This window comes from Eumetopias jubatus, unplaced genomic scaffold, assembly GCF_037043125.1.
Source record: "Eumetopias jubatus isolate StellerSeaLion01/CBP00866 unplaced genomic scaffold, mEumJub1_p1.0 scaffold_11, whole genome shotgun sequence".
Classification (NCBI taxonomy): domain Eukaryota; kingdom Metazoa; phylum Chordata; class Mammalia; order Carnivora; family Otariidae; genus Eumetopias; species Eumetopias jubatus.
The window spans coordinates 69,632,140-69,658,604 of NW_028274817.1; the positions used below are offsets into that span (position 1 = coordinate 69,632,140).

General features: G+C 54.8%; 1 protein-coding gene across 4 annotated transcripts; it reads right to left on the reverse strand.

The window, feature by feature from the left end:
* Positions 1–6,839: 6,839 nt before the first annotated feature.
* Positions 6,840–24,952, reverse strand: NLGN3 (neuroligin 3). Of its 4 annotated transcripts, XM_088028749.1 has the most exons (8): positions 24,496–24,616; positions 21,954–21,964; positions 18,939–18,951; positions 18,731–18,757; positions 17,546–17,695; positions 11,314–11,499; positions 8,324–9,113; positions 6,840–7,683 (listed from the first exon to the last, which is right to left on the reverse strand). In XM_088028749.1, exons 1-8 carry the CDS (start codon positions 24,599–24,601, stop codon positions 6,840–6,842), a joined length of 2,127 nt encoding a protein of 708 aa, XP_087884875.1. In that variant the 5' UTR covers positions 24,602–24,616. The 4 variants fall into 4 exon arrangements, with proteins under 4 accessions (XP_087884875.1, XP_087884872.1, XP_087884873.1 ...); XM_088028746.1 differs by lacking the exons at positions 18,731–18,757; positions 18,939–18,951; positions 21,954–21,964 and adding exons at positions 19,552–19,611; positions 23,768–23,827 and having other exon boundaries at positions 24,496–24,952; XM_088028747.1 differs by lacking the exons at positions 18,731–18,757; positions 18,939–18,951; positions 21,954–21,964 and adding an exon at positions 19,552–19,611 and having other exon boundaries at positions 24,496–24,952.
* Between the last annotated feature and the right edge of the window lie 1,513 nt (positions 24,953–26,465).

The following is a 26,465-nucleotide window of genomic DNA, read 5'->3' on the forward strand; positions in this document are numbered from 1 at the left end:
GAATTAGGCAACCATTAAGGCTGCCTTTGACACTGTAATTTTGAGATTGGGGGGTGGGTGCTGGAGGTGAAAATAGTCTTAGCCTTCAGAGTAGGTACCTCTTAACCTGGTCTTATCTCTGTTTCTAGTCTCTCCTCCTCCAGCCAGCCCTGCACCTGGGCTCCAGAAATATTTTCCTGGATACCTTACCATGAGACCTACCAGCTCAAGTATCATAAAATCTCAGTAACCCTGTCATCTGGTTTGAACCTTTATCAGATACTTCCATTGCCTTTGCATCATCCATATGGAGTGGTTGTCCAGTGGCTGCTTGATTATCTCTGGAGCTGCCTACATTTCGGGGCAGCCCATTCCAATTCCAGAGACTATTACTAATCATTAAAAATTTCTTACTAAAAACAGCAATGTGCTTATATTAGGATGCTGAGCTTAGGATCTTTTTTCTCCTCTGTTTTTAAAACTGTTGGTAATAAATTCTACAAAGGGGAGGCGGTGCCTGGGTAGCTCAGTCGGTTAAGCGTCTGCCTTCGGCTCAGGTCCTGATCCCGGGGTCCTGGGATCGAGCCCCACCTCGGGCCCCCTGCTCAGCGGGGAGTCTGCTTCTCCCTCTCCCTCTGCCTTCCACTCCCCCTGCTTGTGCTCTCTCCTTCTCTCTCTCTCTCTCTCTCTCTGTCAAATAAATAATAAATAATAAAAAAAATTCTACAAGGACTTCAAGAGGCTGGAGTCATAAGCTGAAACTTTTATTATCATTTTTTCATTATAAAAAAGCATCTTCCTTCTGTCGAACCCAAGTCTGCTTTCCTCTCACTTTCACCCATTAGATCTAAGAGCCCTTGGAGTCATGCACAGAACATATCTGCAGCTTCCTCTTCCCCATGAGCCCAGTCATTATTTGCTGACAGTGGACACATCTCTCGGGATTTGCCAGTTCCCTCACTGTTCTCACCACTTTTTCTCTGCATGTACTTTCATTGACATCTCCCTTGGAGTGTAATGCCTGCCCTGAACAGAGAGCTCTTCAAGCGTGGTCTGAGCAGTGCAGAGTAGCACAAGATGATTACCTCCTTCATTCTGGACATTATACCCTTATTAATACAGCCCAAGGTTCACAATACTTACGGTAGCAACCAAACCATGCTTTTGACTTATGGCTCACGATGAGTTTTCATTTACTCTAAAACCCTTTAAGCCACATCCTTCACATCCTACATTTGCAATGTTAAATGTGGGACTTGAAATAAGTGACCTTATCTTTGTCCCTATGAACTTCCATTTTCCTATGGTGAGTCCATCACACCACCTTCTTGACATTTCTCTGAATCCTGATTCTGTCTCCCAGCTGTATGTAATTTTCGAGTTTGATCTGGTGACATGACAGAACTCTGTCGTGTGTCGTCGTTCAAAAGGCTAATCACCCGCCTAGGTTTATCTTCACTTGCCCCACATTTCTCCATGTTGCCCCAAGAGTATCATGAGAGGATGTTTTTCTGAACTCCAGAGACGTTATAGGTGTAGCATTCTCCTCATCTGCCCATGCAAGCACCTTGGCAAAGGAAATGAGCTGAGCGGGGAGTTCTTTGTTTGTCCCAATCCCATGCAGGGACTTCCTTTTCTAAGTGCTCACCAGCCATCCTTTTAATCATCTGTTCTAGAATCTTGACCTCAATCAATACTAAACGTATTGATCTGTAACTTGGGGGAGTCATCTCTTCCCATTTCTAAGAGTGTGGAGTCACGTTTGCCCATCTCTAAGTCGCAGTGTGCATCTTCTTCGCTCTCCATGGGGTTTTCAAACTTGAGCCGCAAGTCCTTGCAATGCCCCAGGGCTGTTACCGACCCAGACCCTGAGATGGAGTTACTCAGAGCAGCTGAAGGCTCTCTTGGCTTGGACTGCCTTTAGGAGTCTCTCTGTGGTGCTCAACTTTGTCCTCTCTATTCTGAATATCCTTCTCCTTGCAGAGGAGAAGGAACAAAAGAGCAGCTGAGGGGGGTTTTATTTTCTCGCTCTCAAGCCATTTAGCAAAAGAAAAAGGCAGGGTGGTCCTATCACATGTGCGGTAAACACTCCGAGTCTGTCATGAAGACCTCCACAACCTGCCCTTTAATCTTGATCTTGATCTCCCGCCCTTTAACTTGAACCCTCTGCTTTGGTCAAGTCAGTCCCCTTGCTGCTCCTCGAGCATGCCAAGACCCTCTCATCACCATGCTCAGCCTGAGGCTTGTCTCCCAATTTGAAATGCCCACTCCACCAGCCACCCACTCAAATTCCACTGTAGCCTTTCTTGCGATGTCTCCACCTTCTTTAACCTTTACCATACACTTGAAGTCACATGCTAGATTCTGCACTTCGTTCCTTTTCAACATAGTTCAGTTTTGTATTCCCGACAGTGTGCACCCCAAAGGGGCTGTCTTCTATCCCTCATAGTATATAAACTAGCATAGGGCCAGGCCGGCAGTCCTGACCATCATACTCATTTCCAATGGAGATTTCCACAATGACCAACCTCCAGCCCTTCACACACCCCCAAAGATCCCAAGATAGCTGCATCTAGCTCCCCAAAGGACTACGATAGAAACTGGATAAATCTAGGGACTCAGGCTGGACCCAGTCTAGGCACGAATGATTTTCGCAGTGTGAAAGAAAATCCAAGGGTCTCCTCTGCCCCTCTTCAAACAAGGAGCTGGGGCTCAGAGCGGCTAGGCTGTAATGGGGTTGAGAGCACTCAAGCTAGCTGAGCACAGGACGGACTGTAAATTATTTTTTTTTTCGATTTTATTTATTTATTTATTTATTTGTGAGAGAGAGAGAGAGAGAGAGAGAGAGAGAGAGAGAATGAGCAGGGGGAGGGGCAGAGGGAGACGTAGACTCCCCGCTGAGCAGGGAGCCTAACGTGGGGCGGGGGCGGGGCGGGGGCTGGATCCTGGGACTCTCGGATCATGACCTGAGCTGAAGGCAGATGCTTATCTAAGCCACCCAGTCGCCTCCCCCCCCCCCCCCGTCAGTTAGATTGCCTGTCTTGCAAGCTACCTCTTCCCACCTAGGCCTTTCAAAGGTGTGAAAGACCGACTGTAATCTCTCATTGATGGCTCCTCAAATCTGGGTTTGCTACAGCACTTTGCGTTCCTAGAGGAGAGGCGATGTCTAAATCCTCCCCAAATAGAGAGCCTCCTAATTCGGAGGTGTACACACACACCCCAGAAGAGGAGGCCCAGTTTGGTAATATCTGAGATGGAACAATCACAGGATCATAACAACCAACACTCTGAATCGACCTGAAAATGTCATGCAATCCAGCGGGTCTGTTTTCAGGAAGATGAACAGCAGGGCTTTCCTTAAGTAGCCAGGTACTCAACTCGGCAACGGTTATTGAGGACTTACTGAGTGTGGAGCAAAATCTTTCCTCGTGTCTTATTTAGTCTTTTCCCCTCTGTCATTTTCAGAAGAAATGGAGAATAGATCATCAGCTCTGCCCTTGCTTACGAGGTAAATTTTTGAGGATGATATAACACACTTGGCACACAGTAGGTCTCCACAATTATTGAATGTTACCTTATCAGCTTCCTCCTTTTTAAATAATAATGATAATAAGAATTTAAAAAGACCTAGTCCTTTGGCACATTGTTTTTGCTCTACTCCAGACCCTCTCCAGCTTTCCCACATACGCTGAAAATGTGTTGACCAACACATGAATGTTTGACAAGGCCTGAAAAGAAATGGACCGGGGTGCCTGGGTGTCTCAGTCGTTAAGCATCTGCCTTCGGCTCAGGTCATGATCCCGGGGTCCTTGGATCAAGCCCCGCATCGGGCTCCCTGCTCAGCGGGAAGCCTGCTTCTCCCTCTCCCTCTGCCCCTCCCCTCAATTGTGCTCTCTCATTCTCTCTCTCAAATAAATAAATAAAATCTTTAGAAAGAAAGAAAGGGACCAAGGAAAATGTCATATACGATTGGACAGCATCCTGGGTCTGTTTCTAATGCTAACTGGGCGTTAGAAAATGTTGGGCTTGTGGTGCCTGAGTGGCTCAGTCAGTTAAGTGGCTGCCTTCGACTCAGGTCATGATCCCAGGGTCCTGGGATCGAGCCCTGCATCGGGCTCCCTGCTCCGCGGGAAGCCTCCTTTTCCCTCTCCCACTCCCCCTGCTTGTGTTCCCTCTCTCGCTGTCTCTCTCTGTCTCTCTCTGTCAAATAAATAAATAAAATCTTAAAAAAAAAAGAAAAGAAAATGTTGGGCTTCTCTGGGCCCGTTTCCCTGGTTATAAAAAATAAGTGGGTTGGAATACATGCCCTTGAGGTTACTTCTAATGCTAAAACTCAGACTCGGATTACTTCCCAGCAACTCTATGCTATATTTTTGTTATTATATGCTAATATTCATGTTAGTTTTAGAAAGAAGAAAGGGGGGCGCCTGGGTGGCTCAGTTGGTTGGGCAACTGCCTTCGGCTCAAGTCATGATCCTGGAGTCCCGGGATCGAGACCCGCATCGGGCTCCCTGCTCAGCAGGGAGTCTGCTTCTCCCTCTGACCCTCCCCCCTCTCGTGTGCTCTCTCTCTCTCTCAAATAAATAAATTTTTAAAAAATCTTTAAAAAAAAAAGAAAGAAGAAAGGGAGAGAGTGAAGGAGGAGAGTAAGAAGGAGGAGGGAGGGAGGGAGGGAGGAGGGAGAACACCATTTCTACACTATGGACTCATTCAACTTGTGACCCACCCTGTCACCCTCCCCCCACTTCTTTTTTTCTTTTTTGACCAAACTGTGTCCAGCCAGTCATTGGCCAACTCTCTCGTCCCCACGTACCATATTAGTATATTAGTTCTCAGTTTTGGTCTTTGCACTATCTTGTGCTCATCCCATCTGAACATCATCCTGTTGTGTTGGTTCATCTCCCTCACTTTGTCAGGGTCACTTTGAAGGATTCTCTTCTTGGTTTCTGAGGTGTCAGCAAGGCCGTCCAACTGTCACACTTGATGAGGAGAATCCTGGACTTGGTCCTTCAAGTCACTGAGAAAGATGTGAACCCCTATAATGCTAACCCTGTGGAGCCCCCATTGAATCCCCCCCCCGGGGGGGTTGACAGGCAGGCAAGTCCCTGGCGAGCCCCTGATCGCAATCCTGGAGAGAAATCAGTGCCAGGGCTCCAGTGAGTTCTCTGACTGTAATTCACAGAACCAGAAACAAGTATCCCTGGGGAGGAGAGGGGGCCCTGCTCTGTCAGTCCCCCGAGGCCAGGGGGTCCGCGTATCTGATGCCGCACTGGATTCAGATATGAGAAAGAATTTCAGCCTGTTAGAGGTCACACCTCCTCCCAGCCCCCAGTCCAGGATGGAGGCAGGATGGTGGTGATGGTGATAGTGGCAGCAGTGGGTGGGGTGGCGGCAGAGGTGGCTTGCGGGCGGGCGGAGGCAGAGGCTGGCTGCGGTGGGGGCGGGGCGAGAAGGAGGAGGAGGAGGAGTTATTTTTTGCCGTTTCATTAAGAGGCCCTGTGGTGCTGAGAGAAGGCTTCAGCCACAGGAACCCAGAGCGTTGTGCAGGGGGGCAAGGGGGGGAACAGCAACCTGCTTAAGATTGGACGGGCCTGCATGCGGGGCCCAGCGGAGTGTAGCCCAGACTTGTCTCAGCTTAAAGGCACAGGATGCAGAGGCAGGCTGGATTCCCAGCCTGCAGGGGCGCCCTGCTGGGAGATCTGTTGGGGCAAGGCCTGTGCAAGGGAGGCAGGTTGGGAGTGCTAACTGGATTTTTTATTTTTATATCAAGACACTGTGTTTAAAATTTTTACAAAGGACAAACTCCATGGGTTTCCGTTAGTGTTTTAAGAACTTTTCTTTAAAAAAAAAAAAAAAGCCAACAACAACAAAAAAACACCGCCTTTTTGAAAGAGAAATGACAGACACAAAAGAGACTCTGTAAAGAAAATGGGGCAAATTTCTGATACCATTACCCCAAGGGCAGAGGCAGAACCCAGATTACACCCAGGGGCCCTGATAACAACGGCCTCCACCAGAACCTCATTCACCAAATCTAGGGTCCCCTGGTCTAGCCAGGCCGATGTTCCTGGCCTTTAGGGGAAAGCAGGTCACCCTGCAGTCTCTATAGCCCTCCACAGGGACACAGAGGTGGCTGGAGAGTTCTCCCCTATGGCCCTCCAACCCCAACCAGCGGTAGCCCCTTCCTCCTTCCACCCCATGGTCTTGCTTGAATCTGTTTCTTTCTTGGGGGTCATGTTCCTCGCCCGGATTGTGTTAGCGCTGGGGGTGCCAGAGCCAGACAGACATGGGCCTGGAGCCTCCCTTCCGGAGCCTCTTTGCACTCATGGGTTGGAGAGGCATGTGTTCCAAAATTATTTTAAAAAATCAACAAAAACAAGACCCAGAAAAAAGACCAAGTCTGGGGGAGAAAGAGCTACTCTGCTCTGTAAAGCTCCCAAGTCTGGAGTTGGTGGGTGGTGCAGTTCCAAGAGAGGCGGAAGGTGAGCACCAAGGGGGTGTCCAGCTGGTGCTTTCGGGCCCCCAGGAGTGTCTGTGATCAGGCTCAGGGAGCTGGCTTCAGCTGCTGTTGCACAGGTCCTCGGTTTCCCAAGGACTCACTTGCGTCCCCATTTGAAGGGTTTGTTCAGGTTTACTTCTTTATTTGTGTTCTTGTACATGCGGGTGCATGTCCACATCTGTCTATGTTTGTGCAGGTGGGTCTGCTGTCGGGTGTGGGTGCGTGTGTATACATATATGTCTGTGTGTGTGTGTGTGTGTGTGTGTGTGTCTGTCTGTCTGTCTGTGTGTGTCTATGTGCATGTGTGTCCGTGGATCTGGGAGGGAGGGAGCCAGGAGAGAGGCTGTGCTCTGGGCTGGAGCTATACCCGGGTAGTGGAGTGTGAGTGGGGCAGCCCAGTACTGTTGAACCCTGCGGCAAAGGTGTTATAGGGGTGCAATGTCTGCAGCCCTACCAGGGAGTTGGGAATCATAGTGATGGTGTTGGGTGTCATGAGTGGGATGTCATCAGGGGAGCGACGCAGGGTCAGCGTGTAGTCGGGTAGCGCAGTGAGGCGCAATGTGTCGTGGGGGGGACCAGCCTCACATTCGTGGTGGGTGGGGCCCAGCTGTAATGCTGCCAGCTCCTCCTCAGGAGCAGCTCCCAATTCGGGGGCCCCAGCTCCCCTCTGAGGGCTGGGCTGCCGCAGAGGCTCCTGGCGCCGTTTGTCCTTGCGGTAGTAGAGGGCAGCGAAGGCCAGAACGTTAAGGAATAGGAGGGAGGCCCCCACAGCGATGGTGACACTTAATTCAGTGGAGTAGTCACGAGGGTTCTCCACCAGGAGCGGCCCTGCATCCTGGTCCCCGTTCCAGGACCCTTGGGCATTCTCATTGCTGTAGGCAGGGGAGATGGCCGGCCGCTTGGTGCTCCAGGTCTTGCCGTTGGGCCTGCGGGTGATGTGGGAGCTGTGGGTGGTATCCGGGGGCGGCACTTTGGTGGTTGTGGACGTATAGTGGAACATGTCATGCAGGTTGTAGAGGTGGGGCACCAAGTGTTTCCAGAAGGCCACCTTGGTGGCCCGGTAATGATCGCGGACCCTTGGTTTCAGCCCGATGTGAAGGTAGAGCTGGTCTCGGGGATTGTATTTGGACCAGGCCACTTCCTCAAAGCGGTTGGCCTTGGTGTGAATGAACTTGGTGTCCTGGGGGACCGGCTTGTTGGGATCCCTGAAATACCACATGGAAATCCGGGGTCACCACTCTACCTAGGTGCACAAAGGGCCCAGAATGCCTCCTCTCACACCCACTTCTGAACTTCTTCCCTGGTCTATAACTTCCCACGTTTCCAACTTTTGCAGGGTCCCTCTCTCTGTCCATGCCCCTCCTCTTCCCCAGGGCCTTGAATTCCTATTGCTCACTGTATCACGGAAACTGTCTCATCCTTCCCTGTGCCCGTCCTGTAAGGTCATGCTATAGATGCTTTTTCTTCTCATGTGCTACCGAGCATCCACCAATCTTTCCAGCTGCCCAGTTTTTCCAAGAACCCTTGAAAGGCTCTTTATGAATATACTTTATTCCCACTTCACTCGGCCTCTGACCATCTAACCTTGAATCCTGTCGTTCTGCCAGTAACTCCCCCTGCTGCTCGGTCCTAATGTTAGCTGAGTTCTGAGCCTCGGTGACATTTTGGAGGGAAGAAATGGCACGAAAGACTCAAAAGGAGGAAGGAGGGGGTGAAGAGGTTAGCAAGCAAAACTTGGGGGAATATCTTTTAAAAAGGAGATGACAGAAGAGGCTTAATGATAGAGGAGCAGAAGGGAAGGCATGCTGGGGTCCCAAAGGAGAACAACCCCCACTTTCTCCTTACCCGGTCTTGGCAAAGTTGGTCCAGTAAGTCATGACGACGGCACTGAGCATAACGTCATTCTTGGAGAAATTGCAGGGGAAGAGGTCAGTGGGGCCTACCATAGGGACACCAAAAACGTAAGGTACTTCGTCCCCATGAGCTGCATCTGACCAAGCAGGCTTCATGAGGCTCTGGCAGTGATGGTAGAAGGCGTAGAAGTAGGTAGGTGAGCCATAGCGGGCATGCAGATCAGCAGTCACCACCGAGGGCTCCACCCACTGGTGGTCAGTGAAAAGCGCCACCAGCGTTTTGCGGCGGGTCTCTGGATTGTCACGGTCTGCCCAGTCTGTGTACATGAACTTGATGGTCTCCCGTAGGGTGTCCTTACCCTCAGGATAGCCATACAGATTGTCCACAAAGTTGGAGACTGAGTAGTCAAAGTCAGTGCCAGAGACGCCATCCTCAGGGTCCACCACCCCTTCCACGAACTTGAGCCCCTCGCCCTGGTTGACACCTAGCATAATGTCATAGTTGAGGAACTCGCCCTGCTCCATGAGAATCTCAGGGTCATCAGGGATGACATCACCATCAATCACAGGGCCAAAGGCCACATGGTAGCGGGCTGGCTGGATGTCCTGCTCTACCAGCTCCTTGGCACTCTTTTGACGAAGACAGTCCACCATGTCCACCGTGTCTAGCACGTTACAGCCTACCTTGTCTGCCAACAGGCTGGTGTACTTCACCGGCTGGTAGTTCACAGCCCAGCTGGACAGGGCAGAACCACTTTGGATGATGGCCCTCTGGAAAAGCCCTACGGAAGACAGGAGGCACCAGGTCAGATCTGCCATGTCCCCCACAGCCTAGGCCTCCCTTGCTTGTCCCTGAGGGACAAATTAAACACCCCCTCACTCCTCTGTCACTGACGCTGCCCTATGGGTGCAATGAGCTATGAAGGAAGACGAGACCTTTCGGCTGGATGATGGATTAGGACCAGAGGAGGGGTTGCTGGGCCCCTGCGCTGACTGACCCCCTGCCTGCTTCTTGCTTCCTTGTTCTGGGATGAGGGCTGGTAACTTGGGGGTTAAGGAAATGCCAGCAAGAATTAACCCCTTGGGTCCCAGACATCAGCTTCCTTATGCTCCCTCTCTTTATCTCTCCTTGTCTTCCCTTCTTGCTTCCTGCCCAGCTGGGCCCAGCTCTGTGCCAGCGCACCACCAGGGAGCTGGCGCTTCCACCACAAAGGGGTCTTTTTCATGAGAGATGAGAAATACAGGCAGGGGAGAGCCTCACATTCTGGGAGTCTGGGGAAAGATTCCTGAGGGCAAAGGCCTTGGGATCTCAAAGTCTCCAGGGAACGTGCCCTCCCAGCATGTAGTCTCCACAGAGACTTTCCTTTTCCTGAAGCTATTGATGCCTCAGATCCAGTTTCTCCCCTACCCAAGATGGAGCCAGTCCTCCAAACTCAAAAAGTGGATGATTCTTTCCCCCCACCCCTGGAAGAAAAGGGGGGGTATCATGCTCTCCCTGGCCCCAACATTCCCAAGCGAGGGATAATCTGGCCCTCAGGCACACGGTTCCTTTCCTCTAAGAGAAAGGCAGTTGGCATGGGTAGAAAGAGAGGGAGAGAAATATAGATCACTACTTAAGAGAGAACCCCCCCTTTTCAAAAAGGGATTCTCCATGAATCAGTTGCAGAAAGACCGAGAGGACAACTCTTTAGTGCAGCCAGGCCCCTCAGGAGACAGAATGTAGCACCACTCCAAGAAAGGCCTTCTCCTCCCAGGGAAATAGTTCTGGATCAGAGGAGGCACCATTCCTCGCTTCAGACAGGGCCACCCTCACAGCCGGTCACCTCACCCTCCTTTGTGGAGAAAGGGATCCCTGTTCCCACTACTGTCACCTAGAAACACATTCTAAGGTGTGATGCAGATCCCACCCTGGTCTTCCCTCATCGGGGTTGTCCCTGGAGGGACAGGGGCAGAATGTCGAGATCAGAGAAGGTGATTTTTCGCTCTCAGACAGACAGGTCTTCTTCAAAGAGGGACCGAGAGTCTTCCTGTGAGAATATCACTCACTCACGGGGTCGATTCCAACAGGGACCGAGAGTCTTCCTGTGAGAATATCACTCACTCACGGGGTCGATTCCAACAACAACAACAACAACAACAACAACAACAACAAAATCCTTGTCCTCTCTCACAGATTTCCTTCCTTCAGAGGGAGGAAAGGAACTTATTTCAGGAAGATCTCTTCTTCATGAGAAGCTCGTCTTTGCCTCTCAGAGGTAGAATGTGCTCTACAGCCCAGAGGTGAAGAGAACTTTTCCTGCTGAGCCAAAAAGGGCCTGTTTGGCTCGCTTGAAGAGTCACTAGCAGAGCAAGGAGAGAGGCTTTCCTCTGGGCTAAGAGTGGGAGTCTCCCTTGGGGTTGCCCAGCCCAGGAGGAGGTCTGGTGTGGGCTACTGGATCACCGCCCCTCAGAAAAAGCCCACCCCACAGGTTAGCTTTCCTCACTGTTCAGACCCATCTCTCCGCTTAAGGACAACTCCCCTCCTGTACAGACTTGTTCTTCAGAGAGAAAGGCAGAGAATGAGTGTTTCTTACACCTAAAAACTAATTCCCACTCTAGATCTCCAACCTGAAGTCACATGTCCTTCCCAAACTGACAGATTTCCCTTGCCCCCCAAAAAACACCAAAAAAACCCCAAAATAAACCCCACTGTCCCTTCAGATAGACATCCTCCTCACACTCACCCAAACCCGACTCCCACACAGAAGGAGGATCTTACTTTCTCAAGAGAGAAACGGGATTCTCTCTTTCCCTCTCTCACACTGGGAGAAGGACTTCTTCCCCGAGAGGAACATTTCCATTCCACTTCTCCCCAAAAGGATGCCAAGCTGATAGAAGAGAGCCGGCTGATTCCTCTGGGCACTCTGAACCCCGGGAGGCCTGAGGCTCAGGGTGGGCAGCCGGCACTTTGCTAGTTGAGGTTTTGCCCCAAGTGCTACTCACCCTCAGAGTGATGCGACAGCGTGAGGAGGCTGACACAGGACGCGCCGATGCCCGAGCCGAAGACAGTAATACGGCGGGGATCGCCACCAAAGAAGGCAATGTTCTCGCTCACCCAGCGGAGGGCCTGGATTTGGTCAAGGAGCCCATAGTTGCCCTTGGCAGCCTGATCGCCAGTGCTGAGGAAACCTGGATTCAACAAAGGGCATGAGGATGGTGAAGGCAGAGGGATGGGGGGATCGGGGTTATAACGGCAGGCAGGAGACAGGGAGGGGGCATGAGGACAGAGGAGGGGCATGCAGCATGGTTCTTTCCACCTAGCTACCATGTACCATTGCTCCTTTCTGCAAGCTCCAGCACCATCAGTGTAGGAAGGATCGATCGGCTCCTTGCCTCCCACCCCCATTCTCCAGTGTGGAGGGAGGGATCTCCAGACTATTTGAGGGGACGCCTCCAGCTGGGAGACTTAAGCTGCAAGAACCGCAGATGGCCGGGCCCCTGACGTGCTCTCCAGGACATTACCCTAGCCCCCCTTGAGATAGAGTGGAACGAGCAGGGACCCTGGAATCAGATGGTCCTCGGTTCGTGTCCTGGCTCTACCACTTACTGGCCGTATAGCCTTGGGCAAGTTATTTAAAATATCTGGGCTACAGTTTCCTCTTCTGCAAAATGGAGGTAAAAATACTTCAAAGGGTTGTAGGCGGGATAAAACGAACCTAAGCATCCCTAATACGCTCCGCACTCTGTAAGTCTATAATTACTTCTCTTTCCCCTTCCTCCTCTCTCCGAAGGAAGTGAGGATCCCAAGAGGCAAGGATGCCTAAGCTCTGCTTGGCCCTTCCCGGACGGGTTAGTCCATCTGCACCTCATTCCAGGGCCTCAGGTGGCCCCTCCCATCATTCTCAGGGCGGGTTCTCATTTCCCCTCCTCCCAAGACCTAATGAATCAGAAACTGGGGAGGAGGCCCAGCAATGTGTGTTTTTCACAAGCTCTCCAGGTGACTCTGGGGCCTGCTAAAGTTAGAAAACCACTGGGTGAGACCATCTTTTTCATCTGGTGGAGAAATGGGGAAGTCAGTGCAGCGTGTTACCACAGAAACAGGTCTTCCCGCCCGCCCACCCACTGGGATTTGCTGCTGAGGAGACATGTCACCATGGAGACTACCTTCCCACCCACCTGCTGGGATTTGCTGCTGTGGAGACTTGTTGCCATGGAGACTACCTTCCCGCCCACCTGCTGGCTATCCCACAGAGATGTCCTATATCCCCCCCCCCACCGCCGCTTCCATTTCAGACTGATCGTGCTGCCTCATTTCCTCTCTCTTCCTTGATCCCTGGGCTCCCTGGAAGGCTCTATCTTCTCCTGCCCTAGGCTTTTGGAAGGGTTCTTTCCAGGTGGGTAGTTGTGGACACCCTATACCTGGATCGGTCTTTTTGGACTCCCCGTTTAAAAGCTCCCTTTGCAGCACCTGGGATCAACTTTGCGAGAGGCCACGTTTGAGGAGCCCCCCCTCCTCAGCTCACAGGGAGCTCCCTGGTGGTCCTGGCAGGCCATGGACAGAGGCTGAATTCAAATAGACTCAAGCAGGCGCAAGACCTCATCCCTGTCTTTCTCGGGTCCTCGTGTTTCTAGCTTCTGGGAAAGAGCTCATTTCACCCTCTTCAAGGGCGTTATTAATTTACATTTGGTACAATTAAGGATGTAAAGTACTTAGTTATTCCTCTCAGGGCCTAGTCACAAGCCCTCTTTAGCCCCAGGTTCCCAGCGAGGAAACGTGAAGGAATTAGAAAAAGCCTGAATGAAGATGAACGGAGGAGCCCTTGTTCCTCCAGACAAGGGAACCAGCTTCTCCTCTGCCTGGCCCATTCGCACACTGAAGCCGCTGCTGGGAGTCGTAAAAAGTCTGCTGACCAAGATCCAACCCAGCTGTCCAAGCCCGAGACCCTCCGGCAAGAACCACTCTGTGCTTCTCTTAGCCCTCCTGTCCTCTCTCCCTGTCTTTCTCCTTCCTCCATATTTTCTTTCCTTGTCCTCTTATTTAAGCCTCGGTGGACTTGGCTTCAGCCTCGGCTCGAGGTAGCGTTCCGTGAAATGTGTCAGTGCATCTGTCCTACCAGCGGGAAGAGCCCGCTCTTTGAATGGAGTAAAGTAGATTTCGCCAGCGTGTCTCGATTCCCTGGGTTGGGAACAAAGGCCTGACAGGGCTGGGTGGAGGAGCCAACCATCCGTTTCTGCTCCCTTGGCTCCCACCAACCCCGGGATGAGAGGCGCCGGAGCATGTGGATGATGCCACGTCAACCATCTCCACTACAAGAGTCCTGGGTGAAGTGCTACATCCACGGGGCTGAGGCAGATGATCCAGCAAACGTGCCCAACCGTGAGCACGCAAAGCCTGGCGGTGTGGGAGAGCAAGTGGCTCGCTGCTAGGTCCCCAGTAACTCAGCCCTCCACAGAAGCAACGCGAGAAGGAGCGCTGAAACACCACGCACTCCATAAACTGTCAGAATAAATCTGAGACCGTCTCCCTGGACCCCAGGTTGACACTGCAGTCCATGGTAAGCCGCCTGTCAGCAGAGGATGAGGGAACCCAGCACATCGTACCCAAACCACGTATCTCTGTCCCTCAAGGCTTGACATTTACCAGGTTTTCGCTTTGCCCGAAGGGTACCCGAACAGAGATGTACGATTAGATTCTGGAACCCAGACTAAAACCTGGCAAGCCCTTACTTCCTCAGCCCCAGGGATATCCACACCCGATATCCTGCTGGGGTCCCTTTCTTGTGCTGGTCTCGAGCCCCCTGGGGGCTCCTCAAATAATTAGATGGGATCCATGGACCGGCCTGTGACAGTCTCCATATAGATGAATCACCCGAGATGTCCAAAGAAGCACCTCAGAGTAAAGCATCTTTCTGGGCTCAGTGCTTCCAGAGAAGCTGAAGGGAGGGTGAATGCGTGCGTGCAGTTGGGGGTCCCAAACCGGCCCGCCGGATCAGGGATGCTTGAAGACACAAAACACCCAAGTCTCAGCTACACAGCAAAATCCCCAAGTGTCAGGGACAGGCCTAAGTTCTACATCTGGCACCAAGAGACAGAAACATCTTGTATGTACCCAGAATCCAATCAGTGGCTTATTGATTACATCTGTGTTGCAGAGCAGGCTGTGAAGGAGACACAGGAAGCGGTGGGGAAACTTCGGACCAAATCTCAGTTTGTGACTCCTTCCGAGGTTTGGGTCATATTATGTTGATCATTAACAGCTGAAGGCCCCAAGAATGCTATACGTGCCCCCAGATGTGCTGTTCTGGTTATCCGAATGAGAGGGGGTTGTAAAGTGGGGGGGGGCGTGTTCTTAACCAGAGTTTCCCCGGATGAGTTTTGGTGGGGTCCTTGGAACCATTTCTATAGGTTTGTGTATGTGTGTGCACGTTCCCCCCCCCGGGGGGGGGAGGGTCCATAGCTTTTGTTAGAACCTCAAAAGGGGTCCAAGATGCCCCCAAAAGTTAGGAACTCCTGATGTAGAAGCTTCGAGAGTAGAGAAGCGGGAGGGTTGTCAAGTAATCTGCAAACCAGGACACCATAGGGAGCACTCACCGGCGACATGCCCCGCGCAGCCCCCAGCTGTCGAATGACGCTTCAAATCCTGAATCTCTCCTTCCTGTCGCCTTGCTCGGTGTCACTCTTGTCCTCTTTTCTCTCCCCCCGTCCTTTTCTTCTCTTCCTCAGTTCCTGCCCGCCCCCCCCCCCCCCGCCCCGCTCCTCCACTCTTTCTTTTCCTGCATCCCCTAGCTGGTCGGGTCCAATCATACAGAACCGAGGCACATTCTTTGTACTCTCTGTGCGTCTAATTTTTAAAAGCAGCCGAGTTGAACATTTTCTATCACTCTCACTAAGAAAATAAGGTGGCAAAACTCGTTCTGGCCTTCAACTACTGTGTGGGCGTGGCTGGACATCTGTGTGAGCTTACTTCTGTAAATTCCGGACTCTTCAGGAACTGTGCAGCCCTTGCGTGTGGCTCAATAGCCACCTTCACTTCCCCTTTACTGTCAGAGACTCAGATCCCCCTTCCTCAACAGGACAGAACACTCAAGAGAGCCTCGCCGGGATGTCTGGGGCAACTCGGGAAGACAGAGGAGCAGAGCGGCCGAACCATGACAGCCAAGCCCACCAGACCGCCGAGAGACCAAGGGAGACGCCTTGCGTGCCTCATCCCCGGGATCCAGAGGCCACTCGAAGGCACACGGGCTCCACTGTTTTCAGGGAATATCATTTCTCCAGTCTGAACCCCAAAAAGGTGTCTTGCTAGCCCACCGAGTGTCAAGGGTCAGTCAAGAAAAGGTTGCCTTTCAGGGCTCATAAACTCTACCAGAAGTGACGCACAGCCCCGGGCCCTCTGGGATTAGAACCGGCAACAACGATACAGTCCGAAGCAAATTAAAATCAGGTCGTGTCAGCCAAGTGGCCAGGGAAGAGGTCATGCCGCGGCTGGTCCGGCATCCAGGCCTCCAGACCTGATGCACGGCCTAGGCCCCCACTGGAACTTGGAAGACAGCAGCGCTTCAGGCAAGGAGTTGTCTCCCTCCCACCATTACAGGGCTGCGCGGCTGCACGTGCCCTCGGAGGCCTGGGTGAACGTCTGATAGGGAGCAAGACCCTGTCCGAGGTACTTGTCTGCCTCAGGACCCTGGCCGCGGGTGGGCAGTAACAGCAAGGAAGAGACAGCACAGAGGGGCAGCCTACATCACCAAAACCGGCGGGCCGACGGCAGAGGATGTGGGGGGCAGGGCCCAGGGGTGCAAATGAGGAGGCATTTGGGAAGGAAGTGTGTGTGTGGGAGTGCGTTTGTATGATGAGGTGGGAGTACAGGGGGATGTAGGCGTGGAGAGAGTAGTAGAAATGCGTATGTGTGTATATACGGGGTCTGCAAGCATGGGGTGTGCACACGGGTGGGGCTAAGGACAGGTGTGCGCACGTGCATGGATCTGGAGGCCAAACGGGGGTACATGGGTGTGTATGTGTTTGTCGGGTAGGGTGGATGAGGGAATATGTACATATGTGTATTGCACGTATACATGCAGGGTACGTACGGGAGGAGCGTCTATGTGCGTGCGTGTGTGCGTGTGTGTATACATGGGAATGTGGGAGGTCTATGAGTGTGTGCACATGGTGGAGAGATATGTAAGGGCCTGGGACGTGTATGGAGACGTGGAAGCAGGGATATGAGGGGGGGTGTGGGTAGTATCTGTGGATGTGTGGCGTGAGGAGGTGGGTATGTATGCGTAGGGAGGGGGAATATTGGTTTGCGTTTAGGTGGGGGAGGTGAGGGACATATGTGTGCGTGTGGGTGTTCGAGTGGATGTAGAAGTGGGGTGCACAGGGGGATGAGGGTATGTGCGTGTATACGTGGAGGGAATATTTATGTACATTCAAGGTATACGCATGTGGGATTTGTGTGTAGATGTGGATGTGAAGGGTGTGGGTCTTTGTGTAGAGCATATACATGGGGGTAGAAGGAAGTGTAGAGTGTATGGGTGTAGATGTGGAGGGAGAGATATACGGGAATGAGGGGGGAGTCCGAGAGATCTGTGACCATACAGGGTATGGATGTGGAGTGGACAGAGGCATATGGTATGTGGATATGTGTGAGGGGAACCCTGTATGTGTGGAGTGTTTATGGAGTGGTGGGGGAATGTGTGTATGTGAGAGGCGGCCTGTAGATGTGGATGTGGGGGTCTCTGTGCACGGGTGTATGTGTGTCTTTGTGGGGTGAGTGAGAATTAATCGTATGCATTGGGGTGGGCGGTGGGCGGTGTGGATGTGTGGACATGTGAGGGTATGTAACCGTGTGGATATGCGACTGGCTAGAAGGAGTATCTGTGTATGTGTGGGGCTTTTAGGGATGTGGGCCTGGGTGGGTAGGGTTGGGGGAAGGACACTAGAAAGTTCACGGACCCTGTGAAGCTCAGCCAAGCAACGGTCTGAAAAAGCAGCGACCTGGCTTGAGACAAGAGAAAGTGTGGAGGTTGAATTGAATTTCCAGCGGCAGCTAAACATTCTGGAAAGGGCCGAGGGACATGGGGAAGCTCCCAGCACTTGGGTAGGGACTGTGTGATACCACCATTTGACTCTGGTCGTTGGCACCCGCTCGGGACCCGAGGCCAGCATTAAATCCCCAGCATTCTCTCCTCCTTCCTTGAGAACCCAGGCTTCCTTCAAGGCAGCTAGCAGAGAACCATACCTAGCACCCCAACCCGATAGTTGAGGGTGATGACGATGACGTTGCCATAGCTGGCGAGGACGCTGCCGTCAATCATGTTGCCCGTCCCTTCCATGTAAGAGCCTCCATGGATGTAGACCATGACGGGCTTAGCGCCACTGTCCCGGATGTCTGCAAGGAGAAGGGGTGAGACAAAGGCTGGGTAGGATGCCCTTCCTCCCCCACCCCCGCCAGCCCTGGGGGGGGGGTGTGTGGGCGGCAAAGCTATCCCAGGTGCCAGGACACCACCGCCAACTCTGAGGGCAGGACTCATGGGGCCGCTCGGCCTGGAACCCGAGCATCGGCCAGAGACTTGGCTGGAGGTGGACTTCCGCGACGGTTTTAAAGACGCTGGTTCCAGCCTCCCAGCTGAGGGCAGTCAGCCACGCCTGCTACGGCTGGGCCTAGGTAGGCCATGGCTGGGCCCCTGGGGACGGGGAGCGGTGGGGGGAGAAGAGGCAGGGCTGGTGTCCTAGCTGGCTCAAGTGAGTCCCTGCCCCGGGGCACCCGGGAGTCCTGGGACCTGCCATGGCTTCCGAGAGCAGGGGCTGGGAAGCCCTGAAACCCCCAAGACTAGACCAGTTACATGGAAATACGGCCATTGGCAGCAGCCGGCCCCCCAGTGCAGACAGAGACAAGAGGGGTGGGAAGAAGGGGTGGCACAGGGAGAGAACAAGGAAGGGTGTGGGTAAAAGGGAGTGAATGGCAGCGATGGGGTGGAGGGAACCTTAGTGACATGGTTTCTCAGCCATGTGCTCATTTACCCCATTGTCCCCCGGGGCGTCAGGCAGACTTAACTGGAAGCACTGGGGATGGGAGAGAGGAGAGGGGCAGAACTAAGAATGAGAGAGACCCCCTCCCTGCCCTGCCCCGCCGCCCCTCTCCCCACCGCCCTCCCCCATCAGCATTAGGATGAAGATGGAGCCTCCCCAGAGGCCATTCAGTGAGAGACCTTCAAGCGGCTGCTCCCAAGCCCAGGCAGCACAGCGGTGGCGTGGCGTTGGGGCTGGGCAGTCAAGAGAAGGCTCCCGGCCTGACCACTTTGACCTGCAGCCTCTCAGTGTGAGCTGGACCAACACTCTGCCACAACAGCACAGCCCTACCAGCCACCAGCGGACCGCCCCCCCCCCCAGCTGTTTGGCTCCTCCAGGGGTGGAGAGGCAGGGCCAGAGCAGGGAGGTAGAAGGGAATGCTCTCTGCTGCCAAGCAAACACAACCTGTTTTCCCAAGGAGGAAGGCAGACCGGTTCAACCATCACGCAAGGATCTTATGCCATCTACTGACTGGGCTGTGGCGTCCTGGCCTCAGCCTGGCATTTTAGCCCACGGCCTTCCTGGCCCTGTCCTGAGCCTATTGCAGCCCGTGGCCCCAAGGCCATGTCTCTTTTTCTGGGAGGAGGCCGGGGTGGGTGGGTGGGTGGGGATTCTAGATGGTACTAATCTCCGGCCCCTTTGGTTGTCACTGCCTCGCTCCTCAGCTCAACATCCTGCCGGGCCCCTCTCCCAGGAGCCAGTCTCCCCGCAAAACACAGGTGTCTCCGCAGTGAAACCCAGGTTATGTCCTCGCCATCCGGTCTCCTTTTCGCCTCTCCCCGCCCTTCCTCTGCCCTGCTTTCTCTCCGCTCTCCCTGCTGATCGGTAGGGGCAGGTGCCCGTGAGCCACGGAAGATGGGGGAGGAGGAAGCTGTCTCTGGCAGTGCCCGCTTCTGTGCTGTGGGACTGAGGACGGGGATAGGGGACCAGGGCGAGGAGGCCGCCCTCCCCATGGCCCTGCTTGTGGTCCCCTGCTCCCGCCAGCCAGCCGTGTCCATCACCTTGGACCTCCCAGCGGCCAACCGGGCCAAAGATGGATGAGCAGCCCAACAGCCTCGTATAGGAACAGAAACACACCAACGGACGGACAGACAGACAGACGGGGCTTCTCCCCATCAAGAGGGGGAGGGGCTCTGTGCCATGCACCAGCCGCCGCGCCCTGCAGCCCCCAAATACCTTCATCTTCATCCCCGTCATTATCCGCTAAGTCCTCGCCCTGTTTCTTAGCGCCGGATCCTGGGGACCAGACACGGGGAGACACAACAGCACAGAACAGAGAACAAAACAGAGAGAGAATTCAAAAACAGCATGACTGCAGTGTGGCCCTGCAAGCCAGCTCTGGGCTTGGGCCCAGGACAGGCAGGAGGGATGGCAAGAACCGAGGGAATGGGTGGGCTGAGGCCCAGACCTTCATCAGGATGATGGTGTTGCAGGCCCCTGCCGCGCTGGTCTCCCTGCTGCCTCCCTACCCCGCCTCCCTGTCCCCAACAGCCCGTCTCAACCAACTACCTTCCCAGTTAGGAAGGCGGGAGCAGCATACGGGCCAGGGCAGAGAGCCAGAGACCCACTCAGGGAAAGGATCTCTCCCGGGGGGCAGGGGCTGTGCGTGTGTACACAGGCAGGCTGAGCTGGAGAGCAGGGACAGGCGCTGAGGGTGACAGGTGGCCAGAATGTTGGATACGGATGCGAGCTATTAGGGCAGAGTCGGGTCCTGGGGCCCCCAGCCCTCGGCTACCTGGGCCCGGTGGATGGGCTCAAGCTGGGCCTCAGCTGACCCTGATTCCCAGAGGAGGAAATGGGAGATGAAGCTTTCCCTCTGGTCTTCCTCGTCGGGGCCCCCTGCTCTGGCTAACAGCAAATGGGGTTCCTGTGAACAGGACCCAGGCCTAAGAGCAGCAAGCAGTGCTCTGAGATCTAGAGAGAGCCAGAGAGGGAGGGAGGGAAAGGAGGAATGGGGGAAGGAGAGAGGGACATGAGAGAGATGGAGAGAGAGAGAGAGAGGGAGGGAGACAGAGGAATAATGATAACAGCTCCTACCATAGACCGAATATTTACCGTGTGCCAGACCCTCTACTTCTGCCATACTGTTTGATCCTCACACCCCAATGAGGTAGGTACTGTTTCTATTCCGGTTTCACTGATGGGGAAACTGAGGTTCAGAGAGGTAAAGTGACTTGCTCAAGATCACACAGCTAGGGAAGCCCTAGAGGTAAGATTCAAACCCAGGTCTGCTCGACTCCAAAGCCCATGGTCTTTCCACTGCACCATGCCACCTTTCTGGGGATGGGGGAGAGGGAAGGAAAAAATCAGCGAGAAAAGAGGTGGAGCGTGGGGGGCAGGGAGAGGGGACGGAAGGGAAGGAGAGAAAAGAAGGGCCCAGAGGAGAGAAGAGAGACACTTAGGACCTGTGGGTAAGTTGGCACCAACTCTCCTTCCTGTTCTAAGGAGATGAGAAGTGCATCTTGAGCACGGCTGTGGAGAAAGGACCTACTGCCTGGATGCTGGGCAGAGTGGAGAGACAGAGGTCGTTCTGCCAGCACCCCAGGGCTTACCCTCTTGTCTGTGACACCAGATACTCTCAGCCTAGAGGCAGCAGATAGCCCTCTTTCCCAGCTGGTCCGGGCTCTGGTGACTGAATTCCCTTACAGCTATTAATCAAAACAGGAACCGCCTTCATATTACAAAATGGCTTTTCAACTAGGGCAAGAGCCAGGGCCCCAAGGGGCAGAAATGGCCTGCAGCTTCCCGAACTTCCAGTGGCACCTACCGTCTTAACACCTGCCAGGACTGCGCTCAGACACCCTGTGGGGCACCGCGCATCATCACCCACACAGCGGACAGGCCCCCAAGCGGAAGGGACTTACTCATCCCGAAGCATGAATTCCCTCCAACCTGATGGAGGCAGAAGTGGGGGGAGGGGGCAGGTCCTCCCCCCCACCCCCGCCAGAAATCCCTCACTTCCAATGGGCACCGACTTAGAAGGTGGGGCCTATTGTCCCCGCCCGCCCCGCCCCCCCCACCCGCCCGCCCGCCCGCCCGCCCGCCCGCCAGAAGCATCCCTGGGGTTGCTGCATCGTCCCAGCCTGCTCTGCACAGATGCCTTCACTCCTTCAGCTTAGCACTTGCAGAACAACTCCTTGTCATGCCTGTCACCCTGGCCAGCTCCACCAACCATCCCCCTGTCCCAACACTGGGCTGCCACGGGGTCCCAGCCGGGCCCATCCTGCCTACACTATGCACACCACAAGCCTAACGACCTCTGCGGATGTCTCTCCCCCAAGAAGCGGGGTCTGTAAATTCCGTTCCAAATGGCCAGCGGGCCCTGGATAGGGAACTAATTTGAGCAGCGAAATGACCAAATGCCCTCCCCCACGCTGTCTGGAACTCACTTCCCAGCTTGGCCTGTGGGGCTTAGCTGAACCGGCTGGGTTTCAATCCTAGGATAGAAGCTTCGTCAGAGTAGTGATGAAGCCTTTCGTTACGTCTAAATCTTGCCCCTACCTCCTAGCCCTCCACAGCCCAACAGCGCCTAGCCCACAGCGCCTAGCCCGTGGCGCCTAGCCCATGGCCTTGCCCACAGTCAATGGTCCTGATGGGTAAGTGTTTGCACTCGACTGGAGCTTCCAGTCAGCTCTCTAGCCAACCTCTCAGGACTGGATGGCCCTGGACTCTCACTGGCACCCTGGGGAGATCATTCCTCGTAGGAAACGGTTAATGGTTCATGTTCACATCATCCTCTCTCCCCGGACCCCCACCCCACCCCCCACCCAAGCAAGTAACCCATGGGAGCAGGTTTAAGAGACCCTCTTCCTGAATTCATTCACAGGCTAGTGGAATGTTAAGGCCCGAATGGTCCCCCTACGACCTTCGGAGGCGGAAGCAGAGGTCCCTCCAGGAAAAGACTTGCCTAAAGTCTCACTGTGATTTAGCAGGAGAGCTGGGGCTCAGCCCGGCTTTGTGGCTCCCAGCCCAGCACTCTTTTTGCAATGCTACAGTGCTTCTTCACTTGTGCGGAAAAAGCGTTTGCTGATCGCCTACTGGGTGTGAGGTCCTGGGCTGGGCGTGGGGATGTGGCGGAACACTGTCCCTAGAGCAGCAGGCCCCACTCGGCACTCCAGGGTGCGTCAAGAGCACTCAACGCCTGGCGCGCGGGTGCGCGCACACGCTCAACATGTGGATTCCCAGAATCTGCCCCCAGAGATTCCTGCTCAGCAGGGAGCATCCGGGCCCAGGAATCCTGACAGCCCCACTGGGGTAGGGGGCCGGGGCTGGGGGTGGGGGTGGGGGAACCCTGCCCTAGGATTTCAAAGGAAAACAAACTCCGAGCTTGCCAAAAGGTTGTGGGGATCAGGCTGTGATTTTCCACCTGTTCCTTAAGCTGTTACTGTTTCCAATTTGGCCCAGCCCATCCACCTTTCACCATTGTTTTCAGAGTCGGGGAGGTGGGAATGACCAGATGGGAGCTGCCTCAACGTACACGTGCTACAGTGGAAAGAACATGGCCCTGAGGGTCAAGAGACCCGGGTTTGGGTCCCAGCTCTGCCACAGACCAGTGACAGGGCCTCGAGCAGCAGCAAGTCACTCCCCTGGGCCTGTTTCCTCATCGGTAAAATTGGGAAACTGATTCCTGCCTTACAAGCTTCCAGAGACATGGGGAGGATTTTACGAGCTAAGTATGAAAGCGCTTTGCAGAAAAACATGACGTGCGCTATTCGAATAGGAAGAATTATTTCTACAGGGGGAGCACATTCCTCCCAGCAAGAGGGTAAATGCAAAATTCAGGATCTTGTGCCTCCTGTAGAGTCTGTGTTTCCGAGACCCCCGAGGTCTGCCACCGGACTAGCCGGGGCCGGGGGGCGGGGTGGGGGGGCGGGGAGGGGTTCGGGTTACACAGCTATGCTCCGGCCAGAAGGGGTGGGGGCGGTTGGCAGGGTGACTTCAGGGCCGGAGAGTTGAGTCTAGACTTCGCACCCAGGGAAGAGCACAGAGGGATGAGCTGGTGGCTCCCCGCGCCCCCCCCCCACCAGAAAGAGGACAGAGCCCCTGGCTCCATCCTGGCTGCCTAGAGCTCCACACCCGCCCCCTACCCCCGCAGGTGGCTCAAGAGAGAACCGCTGGCTATCTTTGGCACATATGTTAGTGTGGAATCCGGGGCTGGGAAGAGCGGAAGAAATGGGGTTGTTGCAGCTTCTGCTCTGAACCTGCCTTAGGCCACCGAATCCTCCCTGACGAGCAGCCAGGGCCCTTGGCTAAGGTGGAGCTTAGGCCTGCTCACCGACCGCCCCCTGAGCCTGGGCTACTTGAAGGAAGGCTGGGTCCTCAGGGGCAAGGGCAGGTGGGCAGGCAGCCCTCCCTCTCTCTCTCTCTCCCTCCCCGCCGGCTCGCTACCTACCTCCTTTCCTACAAATTTTCTTGTTGGGCTTTCGGGCGCATTCCTTGGAAATCCGCTTTACTGTAAAATGAATAAAAAACTAAAAAATAACAGGAGGCCTCTGCCCAGGGGCATGCACCCCCCACCCTCCCAGGCCCCAAGAGCTGCTCTGCAGGTGGCACATGGCAGAGAGCCTGTCCCACCATCTCCTTGTTTCTGTCACTTACCTTGGTGTGAGCCCCGCGGGAGGAGGCAGCGGCTAGCCAAAGAGGAGGCACCTAAGCAATGCCCACCAGGCTGGCCCCCCCCCGCCCCCCGCACGCGCCCAGCTCCCTTGGCCGCACACACCTACCACCTTTCAAAGCAGGCAGGATGGCAACAGGGGGGCCTGGTGGAGCCAGCGTCCTCCCGCGGGCGGCTGCCTGCAGTGACCCATTCTCCCCCAGGGAACCCCCATCCAGCACTCTGGCCCTAGACCTGTCAAAGCTCTCAGGCCTGGCCAGGCCCCTCCTGGTAACAGTGTCACTCACACATGGGAGCTCAGACAATGCTGGGGGAGGGAAGAACGGGGAGGGGAGGAGGTGGGGGGAGGCCAAGCAGAGTGATGGTTAGAAGCATCTTCACGGACGGACGGACGGACGGACGGAGGCATGCTGCTGCAGGGCGCACAACCACATGCAAGCCACAAACACCACAGGGCAGGGGCTGGGGTTGGCGGGGAGGGCACGGTGCCTGGCCGCAGCACTCACCATCCTCCGTGGGCACATAGACATTCAGGTAGAGGCAGTCTTCGTTGGGCTCCTGGATGTAAGTAGCGACAATATCCAAGTTGGCAGTGAACCAGACGGGCAGCATGACTTCGGGCACAGCTGTGTGGATGTTCTGGGGGCACACTGGGGGAAAGTGTGTGGCGTTCCGGATGCCCGACCAGGATGGGGGTGGCTCAGGGGGCAGGAAACGTTTCTCGCCGATGGGGGGAGCTGCGTAGGGCACCCCCAGGTACTGGTCCACAGGCCCCAGGATCTCACTGGGCAGTGGCACCCGGGCACCCCTTAGCTTCCCAAAGTGAGTATTGACCGTGGGCGCTGGGGCCTGGGTACTGGCCCTCAGCACCAAGCTGAGGAACCACAGGGTGAGGCACAGGCTCCGGCCAATCGTGGACTTGGGGCTCAGGGACAGCGAGGGCGGGCCAAGCCGCAGCCACATGTTCCGGGCAGGGGGACTGGCAGGAAAGGCAGACTCCAGGGTCACAGCATCAGCCCGACAGGCAGCCCCTTCATGGCCACACTGACTTGAACCTCAAGACTGAGCTCTCGAGGGACACCTACAGGTGCCCGGCAATGCAGAGAGGTCGTCCAGGCACCACAGCTTCAGAAAGGGGACTCCCTCAGGGCCAGACAGGCCTGTGGAAAGAGGGAAGTATGCGTCATCTAGGGGGGTCGGGGCCAGCTCAGCAGTCTCGGTCTTTGGGGGCCCTGCTGGGCACGGGGGGGGGGGGCTGTTCTCCCACAGGTAGGAGAGGTCTCAGTGCCCGGGGCTCCAGGGACCGGCCCGCGAGCACCTGGCCACGATTGGAAAATCCTAGGGGATCGACCCAGTGATCAGTCGTTGCCCCTGCAAGTTGCCCCATCCCCAGCTCCGACTCCTCAGCCAGTGGAGCTCACTGGGGTCAGCCCCGGAGCCAGAGGGGCACGTAGTCGCAGGGGGGTGGGGAGTGCTGGCGAAGGAGCTCAGGGCCCTGAGCATGCTGGACGCGAACAGCGAACTCTCTAGACCCCTGGCCCCGCTAAGCCCACACCAGGAGAGGGTGGGATTGTTAACCTCACTCTGGGGTTCAAAGGCATAAGCAGGAAAAGCAGCAGATAGGCAGAGCGTCCCCCATGGAGATCCCCTCACCCTCACCGGTCCACCAGGGTGGGGTGGGGGGAGGGCAGGACGGCCACTCACCAGAGCCCCCAGACCCTCCTGTGCCCCTCCTGTACATTTCTCCTCAGCCCTCACTGCTCCCAAATTCTTAAGCCTTGGTCCTTTCTGTCGGCTGTCTCTAATTCGCACTGAGTGCCAGAACTGAGGCAGAGACCCGTCTGCAGAGGACCCCAGGCATTGTTGATGCTCAGCCAGTGTAAAATAAACAACGGAGTGTGGGGGACACACACTCAGGGACTCATGGAGATAAAGTCACAAAGACTCAAAAAAGGGAGCGAGAGAGACCAAGCCAGGATCACAGACCCTGCGATATTCGCTCAGGGAGACATATATTCTAAACCCATAGAGATCCCTCATATAGTCCCATATTCTGAGACGGAGAGCCTCCCCGAGCCAGAGACTCACAGAGAAATACATTCAGAGACACAAACAGAGACTTACTGAAATATAATCACACACACACACCACATAGGTAACCATCCAGAGACACATGCAGCATAATGGTGACACCTAGGTGGAGACAGAATCAGAAATAGCAGCACACTCAACACACACAGGCTTTCTGACACACCATTATAGAGCCAACACATACATACAGGCGCACACAGACGCTGCTGCATGGACACACACACACACACACACACACACACAAATTTAGTTTTCCCTATTTCTCCCGCCTTCCAAGATTGCCGGCCTGCTCCTTTAAGAACTGGCTGAAGGGGTGGGGGAGGGAGATTGGGAACGCCCGGCGATCGGCCACCACGAGAGGGGAATGAGAATGTGTGTGTGAGAG

Coding starts and splice junctions, on each gene's coding strand:
- NLGN3 (XM_088028746.1), bottom strand. CDS start 24,952: ATGTGGCTGCGGCTTGGCCCGCCCTCGCTGTCCCTGAGCCCCAAGTCC. Junction 11,500..17,545: donor CTATCGGGTTGGGGTGCTAG/GTATGGTTCTCT, acceptor TGTTGAATCCAG/GTTTCCTCAGCACTGGCGAT. Junction 7,684..8,323: donor ACCAACTTTGCCAAGACCGG/GTAAGGAGAAAG, acceptor GTGGTATTTCAG/GGATCCCAACAAGCCGGTCC.